General features: G+C 42.1%; 1 protein-coding gene across 5 annotated transcripts in view; it reads right to left on the minus strand.

Moving 5' to 3' along the window:
• LOC104357209 (ephrin type-A receptor 6) overlaps positions 1-16,113 on the minus strand; it is a 508,448-nt gene extending 492,335 nt beyond the window's left edge. For all 5 annotated transcript variants that reach the window (XM_042788830.1, XM_042788826.1, XM_042788827.1 and 2 more), the window contains exon 1: positions 15,996-16,113. In XM_042788830.1, the coding sequence (XP_042644764.1) occupies positions 15,996-16,101 (106 nt within the window). In that variant the 5' untranslated portion in view covers positions 16,102-16,113. The remainder of the gene's footprint in view (positions 1-15,995) is intronic.
• Between the last annotated feature and the right edge of the window lie 3,470 nt (positions 16,114-19,583).

The following is a 19,583-nucleotide window of genomic DNA, read 5'->3' on the forward strand; positions in this document are numbered from 1 at the left end:
ACCAAGTTCCAAGTCATGATTTAGTGATTTTCTCAAAACCCAGCAGCTCTAGTGGGCTATCACCTAAGAACATTGGTTTTTTTATCTCTGGCTAGATGAGAAAGTTTGAAACCATCTACCACATTTTGCAAGACAAAAGAAATAAAAAGGACTCTACTACAGGCTCTACTTCTGACACTGCCTCACAACATACGAAAGTTTGGATTTATTAAAACCTACTGGTATGTGCATTTGATTTCTATCACCAACCTTGGCTTGGCATCATTATAGTACACTGGACGTTTCAAAATTCTCATTCTTAATGGTGTCCCTTGAGATACTCTCCTCAGTCACAGCTGATCTAGGAGCCATTGTTTCTCCGGGGTATTGCCTTACAGCAATAAAATGAATATATAGCATGTATATTCATTATGTGATTATTATCACTCTAGTTTTGGTCTTGGTTTTCTGCTCTGATGCCCAAATGGTCCAGCTGTCCTTTCTTACACCTCCCTTTAAGAAAGTCACAGTGCCTTTCATTGACACACAGTTTGTTTCTCTCGAATCTGCACACTTCGATAGTGCCTGGTATTTTTATGTCCTGACTGATTCCTGATTCCTCTTGAAATGTTCCTACGGAATGTGTCATAGTGAACAAATATCTGGGAGAACACCGATTATTCACAGCTTCATTTTTACCAATGAGGATATTTTGATGCTGAAATTATATATCAATTCAAAATAGCACGCATCCACTGATGCCAGTCCACACACAAGGTTGAAGAGAACAAAATGAATGAAAAAACCCAAACATAGTATTATTTGTTTTTAAAAATATCATTACAGAGTTACAATTCAAAGAAAAAAGCTTAAACCACTGTCAATTTCTGATCAACTTTCTTCTTCCATAGATGTTCTTATCCCTGTCCAGGTCCTTTAATTAAAGACAATGGAAAGCTACTGCAGATATCATTGGGGACAGGAAGAGACAAGTCTGAGTGAAACAGAAACATTCACAGCTAAAATTCAGATTGCTCAGTGATGTGTTTTGCTGATTCAAAGAATGGTTGAGGTAGGAAGGGACCTCTGGAGGTCATTTTGTCCAACTCTCCCTGCTCAGCCAGGGCCACCTAGAGCAGGTTGCCCAGGACCGTGCCTAGACAGTTTCTGAGTATCTCCAATGTGGGAGACTCAAAAACCTCCCGGGGCAACCTGTGCCAGTGCTCAGCCACCCTCACAGTGTGGTGTTGTCAAAACCCAAACCCACCATAGTTTGGATGAGAACTACCACAATGTAGTGTTCCTCAAAACACAAAGAAGTCTTTCCTGATGTTCAGATGGCACCTCCTGTGTTTCAGTTTGTGCCCACTACCTCTGCACCTGTCACTGGGCACCACTCAAAAGAGCCTGGGTCTTTGCACCCTCCCTTCAAGTATTCATACACACTGATAAAATACCCCGCAAGCCTTCTCTTCTCTAGGCTGAAGACTCCCAGCTCTCTCAGCCTTTCCACATAAGAGAGATGTTCCAGTCCCTTCATCACCTTTGTGGCCCTTCACTGGACTCTCTCCAGTATGCCCCTGTCTCTCTGGTACTGAGGAGCCCAAAAAAGGACACAGTATTCCAGACATTGCCTCACCAGCACTGAGTAAAAGGGAAGGATCACCTTCCTCGACCTGCTGGCAATACTTTGCCTAATGCAGCCCAGGATACCATTTGCCTTGCTGTCTTCATCCAGGTCCTTTTCTGCCAAGCTGCTTTCCAGATGGGTGGTCCCCAGCATATGCTAGTGCATGGGGCTGTTCCTCCCCAGGTGAAGGACTTGGCATTTCCTGTTGTTGAACTTCATGGAGATCCTGTCAGCCCATTTCTCCAGCTTGTCATGGTTCCTCTGGATGGCAGCATGACCCTCTGGCATATCAGCCACCCATCTCAGTTTTATGTCATCAGCAAACTTGCTGAGAGTCCACTCTTCCGTCAAGGAAGTGATCCCCTCAAACTGCAAAAGTGGGGTTTAAATCAAAAAATACAAAAAAGTGCAAATAGCAAAAAGTCTTCAGTTTTCCAGCAGTAATAATAACACACAGTTATTTTTCAAACTATTATCTGAAAAGATATTTACTGTAATTGAAAGGCAGAGAGTCAGGGTTAACAAACCTTTTTGGACTTTTCAGTCACTTTTAGTTATGAACTGGAAAAGGCTTACATTTTTGCAAAAGCCAATTGGGTGAAAAGATCAATTTGGTAATCCTGTTGAAGGAGGTAAAAGTACTGTTCTGCATTAAAAACTGACTAGGAGACAAAATGAAATAGGAATAAACAGCTAGATATATTGACGAAAACTACCTAGCAAAAGGAAACAATGCTCTATATTGGGATCACTCTTTGATATATTTATTAAATGGAAAGGAAGTAACTGAAGTCCATGATCCTCACTCTCTTCTCCCTTAAAAAGGATGCAAGGCAGGTACAACTATGCTTGAATTGCAGCAGAATAAAATAAGTGTACGGATAAAGTTATGACAGAAAATCAGTTCATAAATTATTTTGGACTCATCTAAAAATTCAAGCAATTCAGAATTTCATGTAACAAAAAAAAATTAAACAAACTATGTTCCACATAAGACAAACTACATTACAGAACATTCAGCCCTCCAGGCTAAAGCCTGAAAAATCAGATGAGCTACATGGTAGTTTGTTCATTAACCTTTACAACGTATGTACCATGATCTACCTGAACCAAGAACGGATGTACAAATGCAAATCAGGAAGAAGACTGCCTGTTGTCAGTAAATTTTAATATTATCTATGTGCATCTCTAAATGTCAGCATCTAATCAAATCTAATCTATTATTGATTTTCTTTTCTGTTTTCAAAATATCCATCTGTGGCACCAAATTCAATCAGCTTTTATTTCTTGAGGCACATCTCTCAAGTATAAAACACATCTATCAGACTATAGCTATTAAAATTAATTTCCTAATTTGCTCTAATATAATGGAAACCCACTGATGTTAAGACTTCAGGACATTACTTAAAATCAAACTACTTGTTGCAAAATTAGTAAGGAAAATTATTAGTAATAAAGTGAATAGGCTAAGCATTACTGGAACTTCTGATGAATTGTGGCAACAACAGGTGTGCCATGAGAGCAGGAAAAAATGGGAAATTAGATACAAATGTGACCTCCATTCTAAGTACGGTTATGGCTCTTGCTACTTAACTCTCCCATCTTACAACATAGTTTTCTGCCTTTTCAACATTTTCCAAACTAAAATATTCTGTGTCAAACCCTATGTTTGAAGTGGACTTCTACAAAAAAATTCAAACAAAACTGTTCAAACATTTCCAAGAGGAAGACAAAGATAAGTATATTTTGCAACGTTACTTAAAGAACACTAGCACTTCTTGAAGCATTTTGATAGATACTTACTGATGTCCTTTGCTATAAACTTACATTTACCCAAGCTGAACACATTCACTATAGCAATTTGAAATTTTGGCACTGCCAAAGCTTACCTATGCTTAGTGCATTCCACCCTTAATGGGCTTGATGTAATCAACGTGACTGTGCTGATACTGTTACTACAGAGCAACTAAAGCATACTCCACACTAAGACTGAGAGGCTGCACAAGACGGTCCTTTCACTGTATCTTCTGTCTTAGCAGTCAAGAAGTACAGAAAGCTTTCATCTGTATTCTCACACCTTCTTCAGAGCTCAGAGAGAGTGGAAGGATAAGGAAGACAGATATCCCAAATCAAAGAAGCAAAATGAGGAATGGAACCATGAAAAACAGAAATAAAAAATAAATTGTGGGCACAGATGGACAGAAACCATCTATCAAAAAATAAGGTTAAGTAAGGTAAAAAGAGGAAAGAAAGGAAAGGACAACTGAAGTGATAGAGAGCCACAGAACGGGAGGTCATGACCATTAGAGCTCTTATACAATCTAGAGAGGACAACCCTGATGTGTTACCTGAAAATGAACCTATTTTACTCGCAAATTTCAAAATTCATTTGCTGCTTAACTTAATCTACTGGCAAGGTGCGTGCCCTCATTACCATCTAATGCTTATGCCATAGAAGATAACACCTCTCTTGCCTTAAGTAATTCAGATCATTTAATAGAGGATTTCACTGTCAATCTAAATAAAACGTCATCCTATGTGAATGGTATGTGAAGAGGGAGAGAAAAAATGAACTTTGCAAAATATAAAAATTGCAGTAGGAAATGTAATTTTGTAGGTAATTTTGTATTAACTACACTTTTACACTAGTAGGATTAGCAAGTCCCACACTTTTAAAAGTTAGGAAAAGCCAGAACTGTAGTAGTCTCTACGGCTCACAGTCTGCATCAAAGATAGCTGGTTCCCAAGACGGTGGGAGTCAAACAGCTCCACAAGCCAGCTGGCCAAGGCCTCTGCTGTGAGGCTCAGGCCTTGACTTCGGGAAGGCTGTTAAGAGACCACGTACACAAAAAGGCCAGAAAGTTTCAGAACTTTAATTTGTGTGGTACAAATCCACTTCATCTTCATTCACCATTTTGACAAACTGAATTTTGATATATCATGGATTTTTAAAACAAGAAAAAATGTTCCTAGCAGAGAACAACTTAGCTATATACAGGAAGAAAAAAATAACAATGATTTTCACTGAAGACTACACTGAAAACCAGCATGTTATACCTACCCCTGCCACCTACCTGAGCACATGAAAAACTATTTCCTTGGAACATACAGTGGGTGGCACAAACTGGTCACCTACGCTAAAAGTTTCAGCCTTTAACTCTTCTCCTTAGTTCAGTGGTTATAGACAGAGAAGGCTTCCTCAAAAGTCTATTGTAAAAAATAAGTTTTGAAGAGATTCAACACTGAAAAAATAACTCTGTGTGTAGTCTAATGTTTGCACAGAGCCACTTATTAAACAATGACAATAAGAAATGTTGGACTCCTTCCAATCACTAGCATTCATTTCTCTACTCTAGATGAGATGCCCTTTAGCTAGCCTGTAGAAAAATGGTGTATATGATAACATCATTATATTCAACTGCATCAAGATGAACCATTAACATGACATGGGATACCATCTGATTTCCTGGTTGACTTTTACAATCCCAGATTTTTTCAGCAGCAGTTTTTATACAATACCTCTCTCTAGTAGACCTTTTTCTTTTGCGCAGTGTACACAATTATTCCTCTTCCTCTGAATACAACACATCTTTGTCCCTTCCAATATACACCATTTTACAAAGGCAAATTCTTACCCTTAGCATAAGATGTTTCTCTGTATTTCTTAAAGAAACAAATTAAGTTAATGCTTTATGAAATTCTTGGTCTGGAAATCTGTCCTCTAGTGATTTTTTAAATCATATTATACCAAAATCACAGGGTAAACATTCCTACTGTCGCCTTAGTAGCAACAGAGTTTGGGTTCCCATTGCATCTGATGGCAGTCTGAGTGCAAGTTTGGCTGAGTAGCTCATGTCTGCCACACCTCTCACCATGTTTCTTCACTCCTAAATACTAACAGTATTCATATTTACCTAAATTAAATGTTCCCGTAAGAAATAAAGTCCACTAAACTGAATTATTAAATCTAACATAAACCTCTGAGTGGGTGTCCCTACTGTATCATTTCGACATGCAAGTGCTTAGCAACTTCAGCTATACAAACAAAAGCATTCTAACAGAGACAAAGGTTTTACATTTCCCTTACTTTCCCCTTCAAAGATCTTCAGCAGTCACACACAACGGAGTATGAAGGGCTATGTAATTTTATGTGGTCCCACTTTATTTAGCAGAAAGTGCTGGATTCAAACCACATTTTGAAATATGAATCCCTCATCCAGATGCTTTTCATACAATTTATTTCCAGCCACAAAGAATATAAGCACTACAGAAAAATTGTCTAGGTCTCCTTTCATATTTTTTTTTTTAATATGTCCAAAATATATTTGAACAATTTAATTCTAAATTTTAGCAGAATTTTTCCAATTGAACTTCATTTTAGACCAGCAGCTGGAACCCACCGGGAAAACTGGCCTGGGAAATTCCAGAGAGATAATCACTTTTACCAAGACTAAAATGCTAGTGCATTATTTTATGGAATGCTTTCTAATTCATTCTTTTATTCCTTTATTTTAAGCTAAGAAGCAACCAGCAGCTAGAGAATACAAATTACAGCAGCAAGTGCACGCTAACCAAGGGTCCCCCGCCAAGACAAATCACTCATTACATGCATCAATGATACTGTTTGCTGTATGTGACTTTTCCCCTTTTGTTCTAGGTGAAGAAGCCATTAAATGGATCGAGACGGCAGAGCTCCCAGTAAATACACCTTTTACTATGTCCTCATTCTGTGTGTGTACCTTCACAGTGTTTTGTTATAGATGGTGCCTACTATCCACCCTTCTTTTTGCACAGAAGTGACACAGTACTGACTTTACTCCAAGCTAAAACCTGCATAATTTCAAAAACCAGTTGGCATGAAGGAATGCTGTATTACAAATGCAGCTAACATTTCCATACATTAAAATGTTCACTCTGGGTTGCACTGATTATGTTAGTGCTTCTCACATAAGTATCGCTTATGCTATCCAACAGAGTTGCACTGACCTACAGAGAGCTGCTGTGCATCTAGCCCTCATTAATCTGGTATTGCTCTTTTTGGATAACCTGTCAGCAAACAGAAGACACCTTCACAGATTGCCTGGAATTCAGTCAACTTAGAACAAATAAAACCACGTCTCTTAAGAGGAAAAAACTCTATCAGCTTGTTACAAAACTACCTAAACACAAACCAAAAATTCCTATTAAAATAAGGAATATTACACTTTTAAATACTTGTTTCTTCCTGGAGACTTCAAGTAGAATCTTAAAGCATGAACACATACAACATGGGGGAGAGTGAAAGAGGGAGTAAGGGAAAGCAGGTGAAAAGAAGAACAAAAAAGACCTTTTCCATGTTTCTTAGGCTGGGACTGTTTTGTACTAGCTGTTGCAAGGAAGAGAGATCCATGGATAGAGACCAGCCTTGGTCATGTATCTTCCCCTACAGTGGCATCCTGGAGAGTGTGTGTGGGCTTCTCTGTTGCACCAGGCCCCCCTCAAACCCTGTGCTTTTCAGAAGAGCATTTCAAGCAACATTAACACCACAGTTAAGGAATGTTGAGGGTCATGAAGCTGGTGACCAAGTGAATAAAGCATGCCCTTCTCTGGTGGATAATACAAACAAAATCAGGATTTAATCTTTCCTCAATGTTTCTGTTTGTCTCCTTCTTCACATAGAGATAAATCACAGTAACACAGAACTTTGAAACATGGTGTGGGGTTTGCAGAGAAGTGTACATGGGGAGAGTTAGGGATAAAAGCTTGAAAACATCGGGGTAATTTAAAAACAGACCTTGTAATATCCTACTCCTTACATATTTTCAGAGAACATGAAAAAGATTAAAATCTAAAGTTCTTTATTCTGATTCACCTTGTTTCAAGTCACTGTTTGATGTTCATAAAGTTAATTCTACAGTTATATCATTATAATTTTTTTATTAATTAAATGTTTCTAGGGTCTTGAATCAAGATTTCAGAATTGTTGTTAAACATGACTTTCACCTTTTTATATTTAGAGACAAAATACATTTTAAATCCTCAGATTATTTTGCAAAAAGGAAATTTATTTTCAATCTAGATATAATTTCCTCATAAAATAAATGGCTTTTAATTTTAAAAAACTGACCCTAGTGTACTGTCAAAAGAAATGTCAATCAAGAATATTACAGCATTTTTTAATGTAGCCTTCATTTAAAGATCAAAATATCCCTACTTTCTTTAAATACACATAATAATTATTGAGGCTTTATGTGTTTAGAATGTGAATAGATTCATAAAACAACTTAACGGCATCTGCTGGCTTAAAGGTTGACGCATACTACCACATACTGTAAAACAATTGTTTAAACAGCAGAAAAATATTTGTACAGTATCATAAACTGGGAGGGGGAAACACCCATGCATTGTTTGAATGGTGGGGTTTTATTATCTATAAAAGTATATAAAGCATCATAAAAATACCTTCATTGATTTAATAAGTCTGTAATTATTAGTGATACACAATTATCAAGGTATTCTGCATCTTTATGTTTTTTTACAGGATGATAGAATTCAGTTCAAATGCAAAGATCCCAGACAGTAAGTGACAGAAATGCTAACATATAGAATTATGTTGTGGGTGACACAATTAAAGCAGCAAAATTTTCCTACTGCCTAGGAAAAACTTCAGGGGGTTTTGTCTTGGGTTTTGTTGGGATGGCTTTGTGTTGTTGCTTTTCAATGCAATGGATTAGCAAGCTTCAGATATCCATGTAAAACATGCAGTTGATTTAAAGCCAAGATTGGTCTCTAAACTGTGTTCTGCAACACATTAAAATAAGTGCTTTCGTTACAAATTAATGCTGGATTAATTAAAATGACTTCTCTTTAATACCCACTTATTTTGAACAGACTTGTTCTTAGACATGGGAATGATCAATCACCTACCAACACACACACAAAAAAAAAAAGTTGTTGCAAGACTGACAGTGAAAACATCCTTGGAACTAGAATAAGGGTTGCTGCAATCAGTGGTAGACTGGAAGACTAACTAAGGGGATTACAAGAGAAATTAACCAGCTGAAGATAATTTCACTGTTAAATTTTACGGGCTTTTGTATGGTCTGGAAGTATTCTGGCATCATTACAACAGAAGACAGAGTGATGATTACTTTGAGAAGTAAGTACAGAAATGGAAAGAAGTGTTTGCAAATGCATTCTAAAAGCCCTAAAAATAATATTTAAAATATTTAATTTTTAGGTTTTTAACAGGTCGTACAAACCTATTTTGAGTAAGGAAAAAACATTACTAGAAGAATTCTGAAATTTATACAAATTGCCAAGATAGAAGTTCACAAAACCGAAATTTATAAGGAAGTGGCACTGAACAAATAGAAAATAATACAAGAGAAAGTTTTGGGGAATCATTTTCTCATATATTTAAGTTTACTTGTATAGACCAGAAAGAAATCCTGTGAATGATTTCATGTTTTTATCACGTAAGATAAATCGTCTTTTCAGTAGTAATCCTCCATTCCAACACCTTATCATAAAAATTGATATATCGTGTATGAGTTCAAAAACAGCTTCTGAAGATGTACTGTCCACAATAAATAGGTTTTTGTTTACCTCTCCTAAATGATACCATGGTTCCTGAGTGGTCAAGATAGATTTTGGACAAATAATTTCTTTCCCCACTTGTCCATTTCCATACTATTTACCATTCTCTCTGTCACAGAGTTCAGCATTCTAACAGGCATAACAAACCAAAGGCCAGCCTCTTCTTTGTGTCAGTGTCAAATCAGAGAAATCCAGTGATCCTAATAGAAACAGTCCATCTTATACACACAGCTGGAATAAATATACATCCTAGCATAGCTTCGCTATACTGGGAAGTAAGAACAATAAAATGCTTCTCATATTGCACAGGTGTATTGGTTTCTAAATGTCTCTAATCAGTTAAAGAAGATTTTAAATGATAGGCTTTTCATTTAAAAAAAAATATTTACTCAACAAATCGGATATTAACTTACTCTATATCTTACTGGCAAACAATTTACTGAACATTTAGACTTTTCTAAAATTCCCAAGTGAAAATTTTAGCACCAGATACCCTAAACAAACCCTCAAATAGAGTTCAAATCTAAGTAATTAGATGTAAAAATATGTATCTGGAAACATGGAAGAGATTTCCATATGAAAAAACTGAATTTTCTGCATGCTTATTTCTTCTCTCATTTGTAAACTATTTAACTTGCCAAAATAAGTGTTGTCTGGCCAAAAATTAACAGTTAAATTCATAGGAGGATAAGAATAGTCATTCTGGATCAAACCTAAGGTACATCTGATTCAGTACTGGAGGCCAGTTTGACAGCAGCCAGCAGCAGATGCTTTGAAAAGGACCTCAGAAGAGAAGGCAGATGCGGGGCAGTTGTCCTCTCTGCATTGGTGTCAGTCTGATTTCTAGGAACTACACTGGCTTGTTTCCTGACACAGGCAAGATGCTGGATGAAACCAAAAACACTGAATAAACCATGAGATGGAAAAAACACTGCTCACTGTCAACTATTCTCTTCAGTTTGTTTCCCATGCTTCCTCATAACTTTTAGCTTAAATTTTCACTTGCCTTCTTTCTCAACAAGGCCAAGTGCTATACTTTTGGAAACACTTTAGCTCCTCTGTGTTTTCACACCCTTAAATCACATGAGAACTACTGTACTGACTTGGATTTAAACTATATCTGCCCAAGCTATAAATTTTTAAATTTTTAGTATTTCCTCACCACTCATTCTCATTTGTCCAAAACAAATTAACAAAAATATCCAAACAGCATCCAGTATCACCAAACACACCACTAGGAATCTATCATGAAGCATTCATTGCAAATCTGTTCATCTCAGACTTTCTGTGACAGGGTTACAGCATTGGTGGATAAGGGAAGAGCAACTGACATCATCGACCTGGACTTGTGCAAAGCATTTCACGCTGTCCCACACGACATCCTTGTCTCTAAATTGGGAGAGACGTGGATTTGACAGATGGACCAATCAGTGGGTAAGGAATTGGCTGGATGGTCGCACTCAAAGAGTTGTGCTCAATGACTCAAATGTCCAAGTGGAGAACAGTGATGAGTGGCATTCCTCGGGGGTTGGTGTTGGGACTGGTGCTGTTTAACATCTTTGTTGGTGACACGGACAGTGGGACTGAGCGCACCCTCAGCAAGTTTGCCAACGACACCAAGCTGTGTGGTGCAGTCAACACACTGGAGGGCAGGGATGCCATCCAGAGGGACCTGGACAGGCTGGAGAGGTGGGTCTGTGCAAACCTCATGAAGTGCAACAAGGCCAAGTGCAAGGTCCTGCACATGGGTCAGAGCAATCCCAAACACAGATACAAGCTGGGTGATGAGTGGATTGAGGGCAGCCCCAAGGAGAAGGATTTGGGGGTGTTAGTGGGTGGGAAACTGACTGTGATCCCGCAACGTATGCTCACAGCCCAAAACACCAACCATATTCTGGCTGCATCGAGAAGTGTGGCCAGCAGGTCGAGGGAAGGAATTCTCCCCCTCTACTCCACTCTTGTGAGACCCCACTGGCAGTCCTGTGTCCAGCTCTGGGACCCCCAACATAAGAAGGACATGGACCTGCTCGAGCAGGTCCAGAGGAGGCCATGAAGATGCTCAGGGGGCTGGAGCACCTCCCCTGTGAGGCCAGGCTGAGAGAGTTGGGGCTGTTCAGCCTGGAGAAGAGAAGGCTCCAGGGAGACCTTACAGCAGCCTGCCAGTGCTTAAAGGGGGCTGCAGGGAAGGTGGGGAGGGACACTTTGTCAGGGGGTGTAGTGATAGGGTAAGGGGTAATGGTTTTAAACTGAAAGAGGGAAGATTTAGATCAGATAGATACAAGGAAGAAATTCTTTCCTGTGAGGGTGGTGAGGCACCGGCACAGGGTGCCCAGAGCAGCTGTGGCTGCCCCCTCCCTGGAAGGGTTCAAGGCCAGGCTGGACGGGGCTGGGAGCAACCTGGGCTGGGAGAAGGTGTCCCTGCCCCTGGCAGGGGGGTTGGGACTAGATGGTCATTAAGGTCCCTTCCAACCAAAACCACTCTATAATTCTATGATACCTAGAGCATATAAATAGAGGCTTTTGGATAAGAAATCATTTCATGCATATCTACAACTGCAGAGGTTCCAAAGTCTTCATTAGCACTCAAGTCTATATGGATGTGCAACACATGGGTAAGATATTTTTTTTTTAAATTTCTGAGTAGCTTGCAACTAAAATAGGATTTTGCTCATGACTATCTACATACTTGGAATGACACACTTTTACTGCAACGGTTTTGCTTATTTAATTTTCTCATTTTCCCATAACGATGTAAATGTTCACAAAAAATACTAGTTGTACAACTGAACATCAGAATCCACCAGGACAAGTGCAATACAGGCAGCAGCACAGCCTTCTTCACAGTACCTTAAGTCCTCAAAGTAAGAAAGATATCCTCTGGCAGTCCAAGAGTCTCATTCAGAGAAGTTCAGTCTCTACAGACACTTAGTCCTTGATCTCCTTATTGCCACAGGAAAATTCTGAGTTCTGTATTCAGACAGAGTTCTTATCTGTGGTGGATTGCACTTATGTAAAAATAAATATGTGAATAAAAACAAGCCAACTTCTTTGAACTGATAAATAACTCAAGGTCATTAGTAATGTTTGAGATTTTAATACCAGAATTAAAAAGCTTTATTACCTACTTTGAGATACCCAATTTAACATCAAATGTAATCATTGTGAAAATAAAGGCTATACAATTTTCGGAACTGACACCTGACATTATTTCTTAACTCAGGTTTTTTTGTGAGAGGAAGAAAATTAACGCCAGTAAGGAAGCATAAAAAGACCAACCTTGCATAACCTGACAAGATGTATCAATACCTGGTAACTGAAAAAGCAACAACTTCCTTTTACAGTTCGCTGATAGACATGACATGTTATAAACATCCGTTCTACAGCTTACTTCAGAAATTATATGGTGATACATAGTGGCAGATACAGTTTGAAAGAAGCCAAGGTATAAAAATTCTTTCTAGTTTACATAGATGTGGAAACATATGTGCATTCATGCTTAGCACTGGATACCATCAAACTGTTACCTGACGAGACCTTTGTTTTAAAAGTTCATACATGTTTTGCACAGTGAAGTTCAGAGCTCTGATGCTATTAACTGTATTTCTAGGTCTGAGAGTAATCGCCCAATCCATTGTGTTCTGGCAACCAAACAACAAACCTACAACACAGGCTGAAATCTTGCATAATCATGCAACTTCTTCATAACTGGACGTCATGGACAACTAATCAAATTTAGATGAACATGCAAGCACTTGTCCTACAGCATTAATTGAAGCTTACATTTCAAGCAGTTCTGTTTCAGACTGCAGTGGTACATAGTTCCTATGCAGCTCCATGGCCTTGCCTACCTACAGGGTTTTTATTAGCAGTAAAAATTAGCCCTTGGCATGGTCACAATTTGTTTGTGAACTTACCACTCCATTAAGATGAATGAGTAAATTCACTTCCCTGTCAAGAGTATTGTTTGTGTCCGCCTCGCTACAGATTCTGTAAGACACCACACATTGATTTACTAGGTGAAGAATGACAACCTAACAGTCTTAGAACTGTATTAAAAAAAAATATACCTTTCTTTCTTTCTTTCTGCTTGAAGAAAACAAAAATATTAATCCGAACATACTAATAACAATAATTTATAAGACTGGACTGTATTAATGTTCTGAAAATCACTCTTTAATAACAGGAAATAAAGCATTAAGAATTAAGTGGAAAGGCTGTCTGTTTACTGAGTCAGCTTAATAAACTTATTCCCCTTCCATCTTTTTCCCCCAATCAAGAAACCCAAACAATGTGTTACTTCATAATTTAGTCTTCATGCCAGTATGTTTGTAAATCTAAATAGAAGACCAAATATATCAAACAGTAAAGCCAAGCCAAGTTATAATTATTAATGAAAACCCAACAACAATTATTGCAAACATGTTTTCAGGATGTACATTCTGAAAACAGTATCTTATGAAAATTAAAGAGTTGTTTTTTTGTTTTTTTTTTTTTTCAGTTAATCGCACAATGTTTCAAAAAATTCTTCAGAGCTGAAATTCCAAACGTTAGTAACTGGTATTTTAAACTTACACATTTAGGTGTTTACACAGTACTCATTTTATTTTATTCAATTCCTGAATTTAGAGAAAGTCATCACTAAAAGTAGACGGGTTTGCTAGCATTTTATTGATCGGGTGGGGTGTGAATTTTGAAACACCTGTATTAATTCAGTATATTTTCAGTCCACATGTGTTTTGTTGAGTTACACTTATTAGTTGACTTTTATGGTACAATGACAGTACCAAAGGTAAGAGGTCACTAACTTTATTGGAAGTTTTGAAACAAGGTGCAGAAAGAGAAGTTATACAGAAGTTGGGCAATTCATCAGTACCCTATGCAGCCAACACCTCAATACCTGAACTCATTGGGAAAACCTTTGTCAAAATCAGAAAAACACTTCATCCTCAACAGACCCTTCTTTGGGCTAACCTGTTTTTCTAACTATTTTCCCCATTTTTCACCTGCTTTTTAAAACACTATTTAAATATTACTAATTTAACCCCTGGAATATCAAATACTAGTTTGGAACCATAATCTAACTTCTATTACTTAATAAGAATTCTTTACCTTTGATGCATATGGGGTCTCTTGGCTATCCCGTAACACACACGAATAGATTTTTTTAAACCACGCTCATGTGTCTCATTAGGCCTTGCAGTAATGTAGCAGACATCAGCATGCACTAATGAGAGTGACGTAAAAGGAAAACTGTGTTGTGCTAGTGTGAAAATCTGATGTCTCCTAAGATGTAAGAGCAAAATCTAATACAGCATTGATATGACTGTATGTTACACAATTACAAACTGAAATTATTCATCACATTTAGTGGAGAAGAGGTAAAGGAATAATACTCAACTTGGAATGTCTCTGCCATAACTGTCCCTGATTGCTCAGGGTACTTGTGGCCGTACTATCGTATTTTTCTATTTTCTGGGTATTTTATTCTCTCTTCTTACTGCTACCCATATAGATACAACGAACGCTGAAAATGGATTGTAAAACAGAAGTGTGAAAATATATGGACTATATATCTGATAGTACTCCACGACTAAAACCAGTTTGTTTTCTCTGATCATTACTTTCCACCACAGTCATTTTCAGTGCTCCTTTCAGTAACAGCTGGTAAAATAATTTCTGTCAGAAGCAACATTTAGAGCTGCCTCTCAGGTCCCATATTTTCACTCATGTCACACTGAAATCCCATAACACAAAAGCTAAATTGTATAAAAATAATACTAAAAGTAGGGAAGACTCTCCTAATTTAGGCATAGATGCATCCTACAACCTCCACCACTGAGAGATGTACATTAAATAAACATTTAAGGAAATGCTCTGCTCTATCCAGATGTTCGATAACATGCAACATGATGTTTCACCATCAGTTATGAGGGGTTTTTTCAGTTCTTCCTAACAAAAACTTGAAATCCTCTGGATGTGCTATGCATTTTTATTTTTATTTTTCTAAATAAGATGATTCTCTTCTTAATCTAGAGGCATTTGTCTGAAACGCACGCATTACAACCTACAGAATTAAACTACTGTCTTCATTAAGACCTGATGAGCACGCACCTGTGACAAAGACTTTGAATGGGATTTTTCTCGGACAATCAGACCTTGCGCGTAAATATTAGGTGTTAAGGACAGTCAGGCACCTTCGAATAGTTCGCTGACGACCAGCAATTTCTCTTAACGCGCGGCGAGCTCTCTCAAACCCGTTCGGAAGACGCTTTGCGTTCGCCAGGAGCAAAGCAGACCTCAAAACCGCATTTCCAGCAAAAAGATACTACCGACCGCTCTACCTCCCCGGGAGGTAACTTTCGGCGACCCCGTTGTTCACCTGCTCACTCACAAACCCCGGCGGCCGGGGGTGCCCGCGGAGAGCCCGCAGGCTGCCCGCCGGTCCCGCCGTGACCCCCCCGCTCCCGGCACCGCCCGGCGGGGAACGGCACCTCGCCCCACCCGGGACGCGGTCCGGGGTGGGGGGCAGCCGAGCCCCAGCTCCGCTCCCGCCGAACGCCCAACTTTGGCGGGGTCGCGGGCAGGGCCGGCGGGAGCGGGGTGGCCCCGCACCCCCCTCCGCGCCCGGGAGAGGCGAGACCTACCGAGAGGGGCCGGCGGGAGCAGCGCGCCCCGACACCCGCCACGGCCGCCCCGCTGCCCCGGGCCGGTTCCTGCGGACCCTTCCCCACCCCTCGCACCCCGGCGACCCCCGGAAAGTTGGCGGGAGCTCCCCCGGCACCCCCCGGCACCCCGCGGCCGCCCTTACCGTGGTTGCTGCCGACGTGACCGGCGGCGGCGGCGGGGCGCGCTGTCAGCAGGGGGAGGAAGAGGCCGACTCTCCACAGCAATCCCCTCACCTCGCAACACCCCATGGCTGGTGCCCGCCGAGCGCCCCGCGTCCTCGGCCCGCCGAGGCTCCCCGTCCTGCTTCAAGCCGGCGGGGCACGCCGCCGCGGCGCCCCCGCCCGCCGCCCCGCCGGGGTCCGGTGCGGCCCGGGGGGCTGCGTTGCCTGCGCTGCCGGCGGGGGCTGCCCGGGCCGGGGCGGGCGCATCCACCAGCGGGGTCCCGGGGCACAGCGGCGGCCCGGAGGGAGGGCGAGCGGGGGCGCCGAGAGAGCTCCGGCAACTTCGAGGCGGCGGCGGCGGCGGGGGTCGCGCCCCGCTCCGGCCGGCGGCACCTTCAGCCCCGCAGAAGCGCGCCCGGCAGCTTCAGCAGCCTCCTCCGCGGGAGCAGCCTCCTCCCGCGAACGCGCCGCACGGCCCCCCGCATCCCCGGCCGGAGGCAGCGCCGAGGGGCTTCAGTTTCCCACGGCGAAGCGCCTCGCCCCCCGCCGCCGCGCTCCGGAGGCGGGCGGGGTACAAGGGCCGGGCGCTTCCTCACGCTCCCGAAGGCACGAAGGAAACTTGCGGGGCGGCGTTCCCGACCCCCTCCGCCGCCGTCCCCGGCTCTGCCGCTCGCCCCTCTCGGGCGGTCTCTGTCTCTCCCGCCACCACCTCTGCCGCGGAGCAATCAGAAATCAGGCGGCTCTGGTGTGATGTTCGCCGCTCCCTCCCGATTTGCGTGCCGCGCAAGCCGGCTGCAGTTTTTTTTTTTGGCGGCGGTGCCGCCGCCGCCGCTCCCCCCGCCGCCCGCGGAGCGATCGCCCCCTCGGGCGCGGCCGCGGGGCCGCCCCGCTGCGCCCAGCCCGGCGGCTGCCGGCTCCGGCGGGAGGCGAGCGCGGCCCCGCGCCCCGCCAGCCAACGGGCGGCCCGGGGCGGCGGGGGAGCCCGGGGAGCGGCGGCCCCTCCTCCGCCGCCCTCCTGAGGGGAGCGCGGGGCGGCGCGGAGCGGGAGGCGGGCGAGGGGAAGCGCCCCCTCGCCTCGGCGCTGCCGGCAGCCCGCAGGTCGAATGCGGCCGGCTCAGCGCTAGAGGGGGTTAGTCGACAAGGCAAGGATGGGGGGGAAGAGAGATTTTTTTTAAAAAAAAAAAAAAAAAAAAAAAAAAATCGAAACCAACCCGGCGCGGTGCGGCGCGCTCGGGAAGTGCGGCGGGGCTTCGCCCGTTGCTGCCGCTTAAAAGCGGGAGGGGCGCGGGGGCCTCCACCCGCGGGTCGCGGCGTGGGGTCCCTGGCCGGGGCGGGGGGCTGCGCGCCGCAGCTTAAAGTTACGCCGAGGAGGCAGGAGCGCGTGAGCCGGCCGCGTCAGGACACCCCCGGAACGTTAACTCTTTTTTGTTGTTGTTGTGTGTGTGGGGGGTGTTTGTTGTTGTTTTGGTTGGTTGGGGTTTTTTTTTTGTTTGTTTGCTTTTTTAGGTTTTTTTGTAGTTGCTCAGTCAGGTAACGGGCGTGTGCGGGGCAGGGGAAGCGGCCGGGGGGGGGGGGGGGGGGGGGCGTGTCCCGGCTGGAGCTGCCGGCGTCCGTCAGCCCCGGCCCGTGCCCGCGGCCGTGCTCACCGAGCGTCTCAGTTTCTGGATTTGTACAAATAAGAAGAAAAAAAAAAAAAAAAAAAAAAAAAAGGAAGATATTCATATTTCTGAATATGAATTCCTAAAATCGGGTGTCTCAATCCACACGTAGGAGAAGAAGAATGTCTGATTCCCAAGGCTCCTGAGTGTCCATAAATCCCATTGAAGTCGGTGGGTAATGCAGCTACGATACTCTGCACCAGAGAATATCAAAGTTCCTGCTGTGGTGCCTAAATGGATGTTCAACGAAGCTATATATGGAAACAATTACTTTGTAATGCAAGAATAAAGAATATTTTTAAAAAATATTAATTTAAGGATTATTTTCAAATGAGTTGTTCAACAAGCACAACCAACAGAGAAAAATATATTTGGGGGGTTTTTAAGGGATTTTTTCGGATTACAGCAGGCCTACAGTAATGCAGTATTTGTCATATTATCTGCATTAACGATGTCCTGTAAGGAAATGAACCTTTATTCAAAAAGAAGGTTAACAGGAAAAGCTTCAGGAAATTATTAATAGTGAAATAGCCATTAGTATTTTGCCTTAGCCTCATGGGGGAGGTAAAAGGAGAAAGTTCAATTTTTAGAATTTGGGGGATGGACTAGATGACTTTTAAAGGTCTCTTCCAACCCAAGCTATTGTATAATTCGACGTTTCTATGTGTCTCAGTGCGGTTTTAGAACAACACAGTCAAAGGGAAAGTAGCACTGACATTACAAGGTTAGCTTTCTGGGCTAATGGGTGAGAAATCAGATTTTTCTTCTGCTCCAATTCTTGGTTGGGCAGTAAAATGCTTCCGAATCAGACTGCCAGAAAAAAAAAAAATGAGTGCAGGACACCTCCCAAATGAAGATGAATCATTTGGGCCCCTTGCACAATCAGTACCGCTGCTTGTCTGCAACCTCTGGAAAAGACTTTTCATGTGTTAACTGCAAAAGGGCAATTCACACAGCCAAAGCAAACTGAGATTCCTTCCTTCACATCTGCTGTTGCATAATACAGATTTGGGCTTTTTATGACAGGCTTTCCTCAGACAGCCCTAGTAACATGTATATATATGTGTGTGTGTGTGTGTGTGTGTGCGCGCGCACTCTCCATATACTTGGGTGCACTTGTGCGTCTGTAGACTGCGGCACCCGCATCGGGTGGGTGCGCTGCACGTTGTGCATCCTTACCTGCCATTAATGCAGGCAGATTAGACTTCTTCAAAGATCTTAGAAGGTCTGGCTTACCCCTTCTTTTGCTTTTACATGTCATGTCAGAGTACCGCTGAATACAGAAAGGAGGCAGTGAAAGATGTGACAGGAGCACAGATGAAATCTTTTTATGTTTCCTCTCACACGCGAAGCACAGCTTTGCCTCCTGGTAGTCTTGAACTCCACAGGCCACAGGAAACTCTTAGGGAACAAAGCAACTAAAAGGAATGGCATTTTCTCTGAAGTGTCCCTTCACCAGCTTTTAACTGACTTCAGAGTTTCTGGGGGAACAACACTAAAGAAACACTGCTCATTCACCTACACACAGATTAAATTTTTATAACCCTGTGTATTACCAGGAATTCTAAATCAAACCTTAATCAAAACACTTTAATCTTTCGGATGTATGTGAACATGCTAAATGTAAATGAGGACAGCAAAAATATTAAATATAAAAAGGTGGAGTCCTATTTGTATAGCCATTTTTTTTCTGAAATTTAAAGCCACTTAGTATTATAAACAGAGCAGCAATAAATTTTGTAAGGGATGATTGCGCCAGGGAAGACAAATCAGAGGAATCACAGTTTGAGTACATTCATCCTCAGGTTTCTAGAGAGCATGTTTTTGTAGAAGCAAGGAAATCCATGTATTCCCAATCTTAAAAAAAAAAAAAAAAACCAACTAATTTGGTCTGTCCTGGGAACAGAAAAA

This window comes from Tyto alba, unplaced genomic scaffold, assembly GCF_018691265.1.
Source record: "Tyto alba isolate M040663 unplaced genomic scaffold, T.alba_DEE_v4.0 Super-Scaffold_14, whole genome shotgun sequence".
NCBI classification, from domain to species: domain Eukaryota; kingdom Metazoa; phylum Chordata; class Aves; order Strigiformes; family Tytonidae; genus Tyto; species Tyto alba.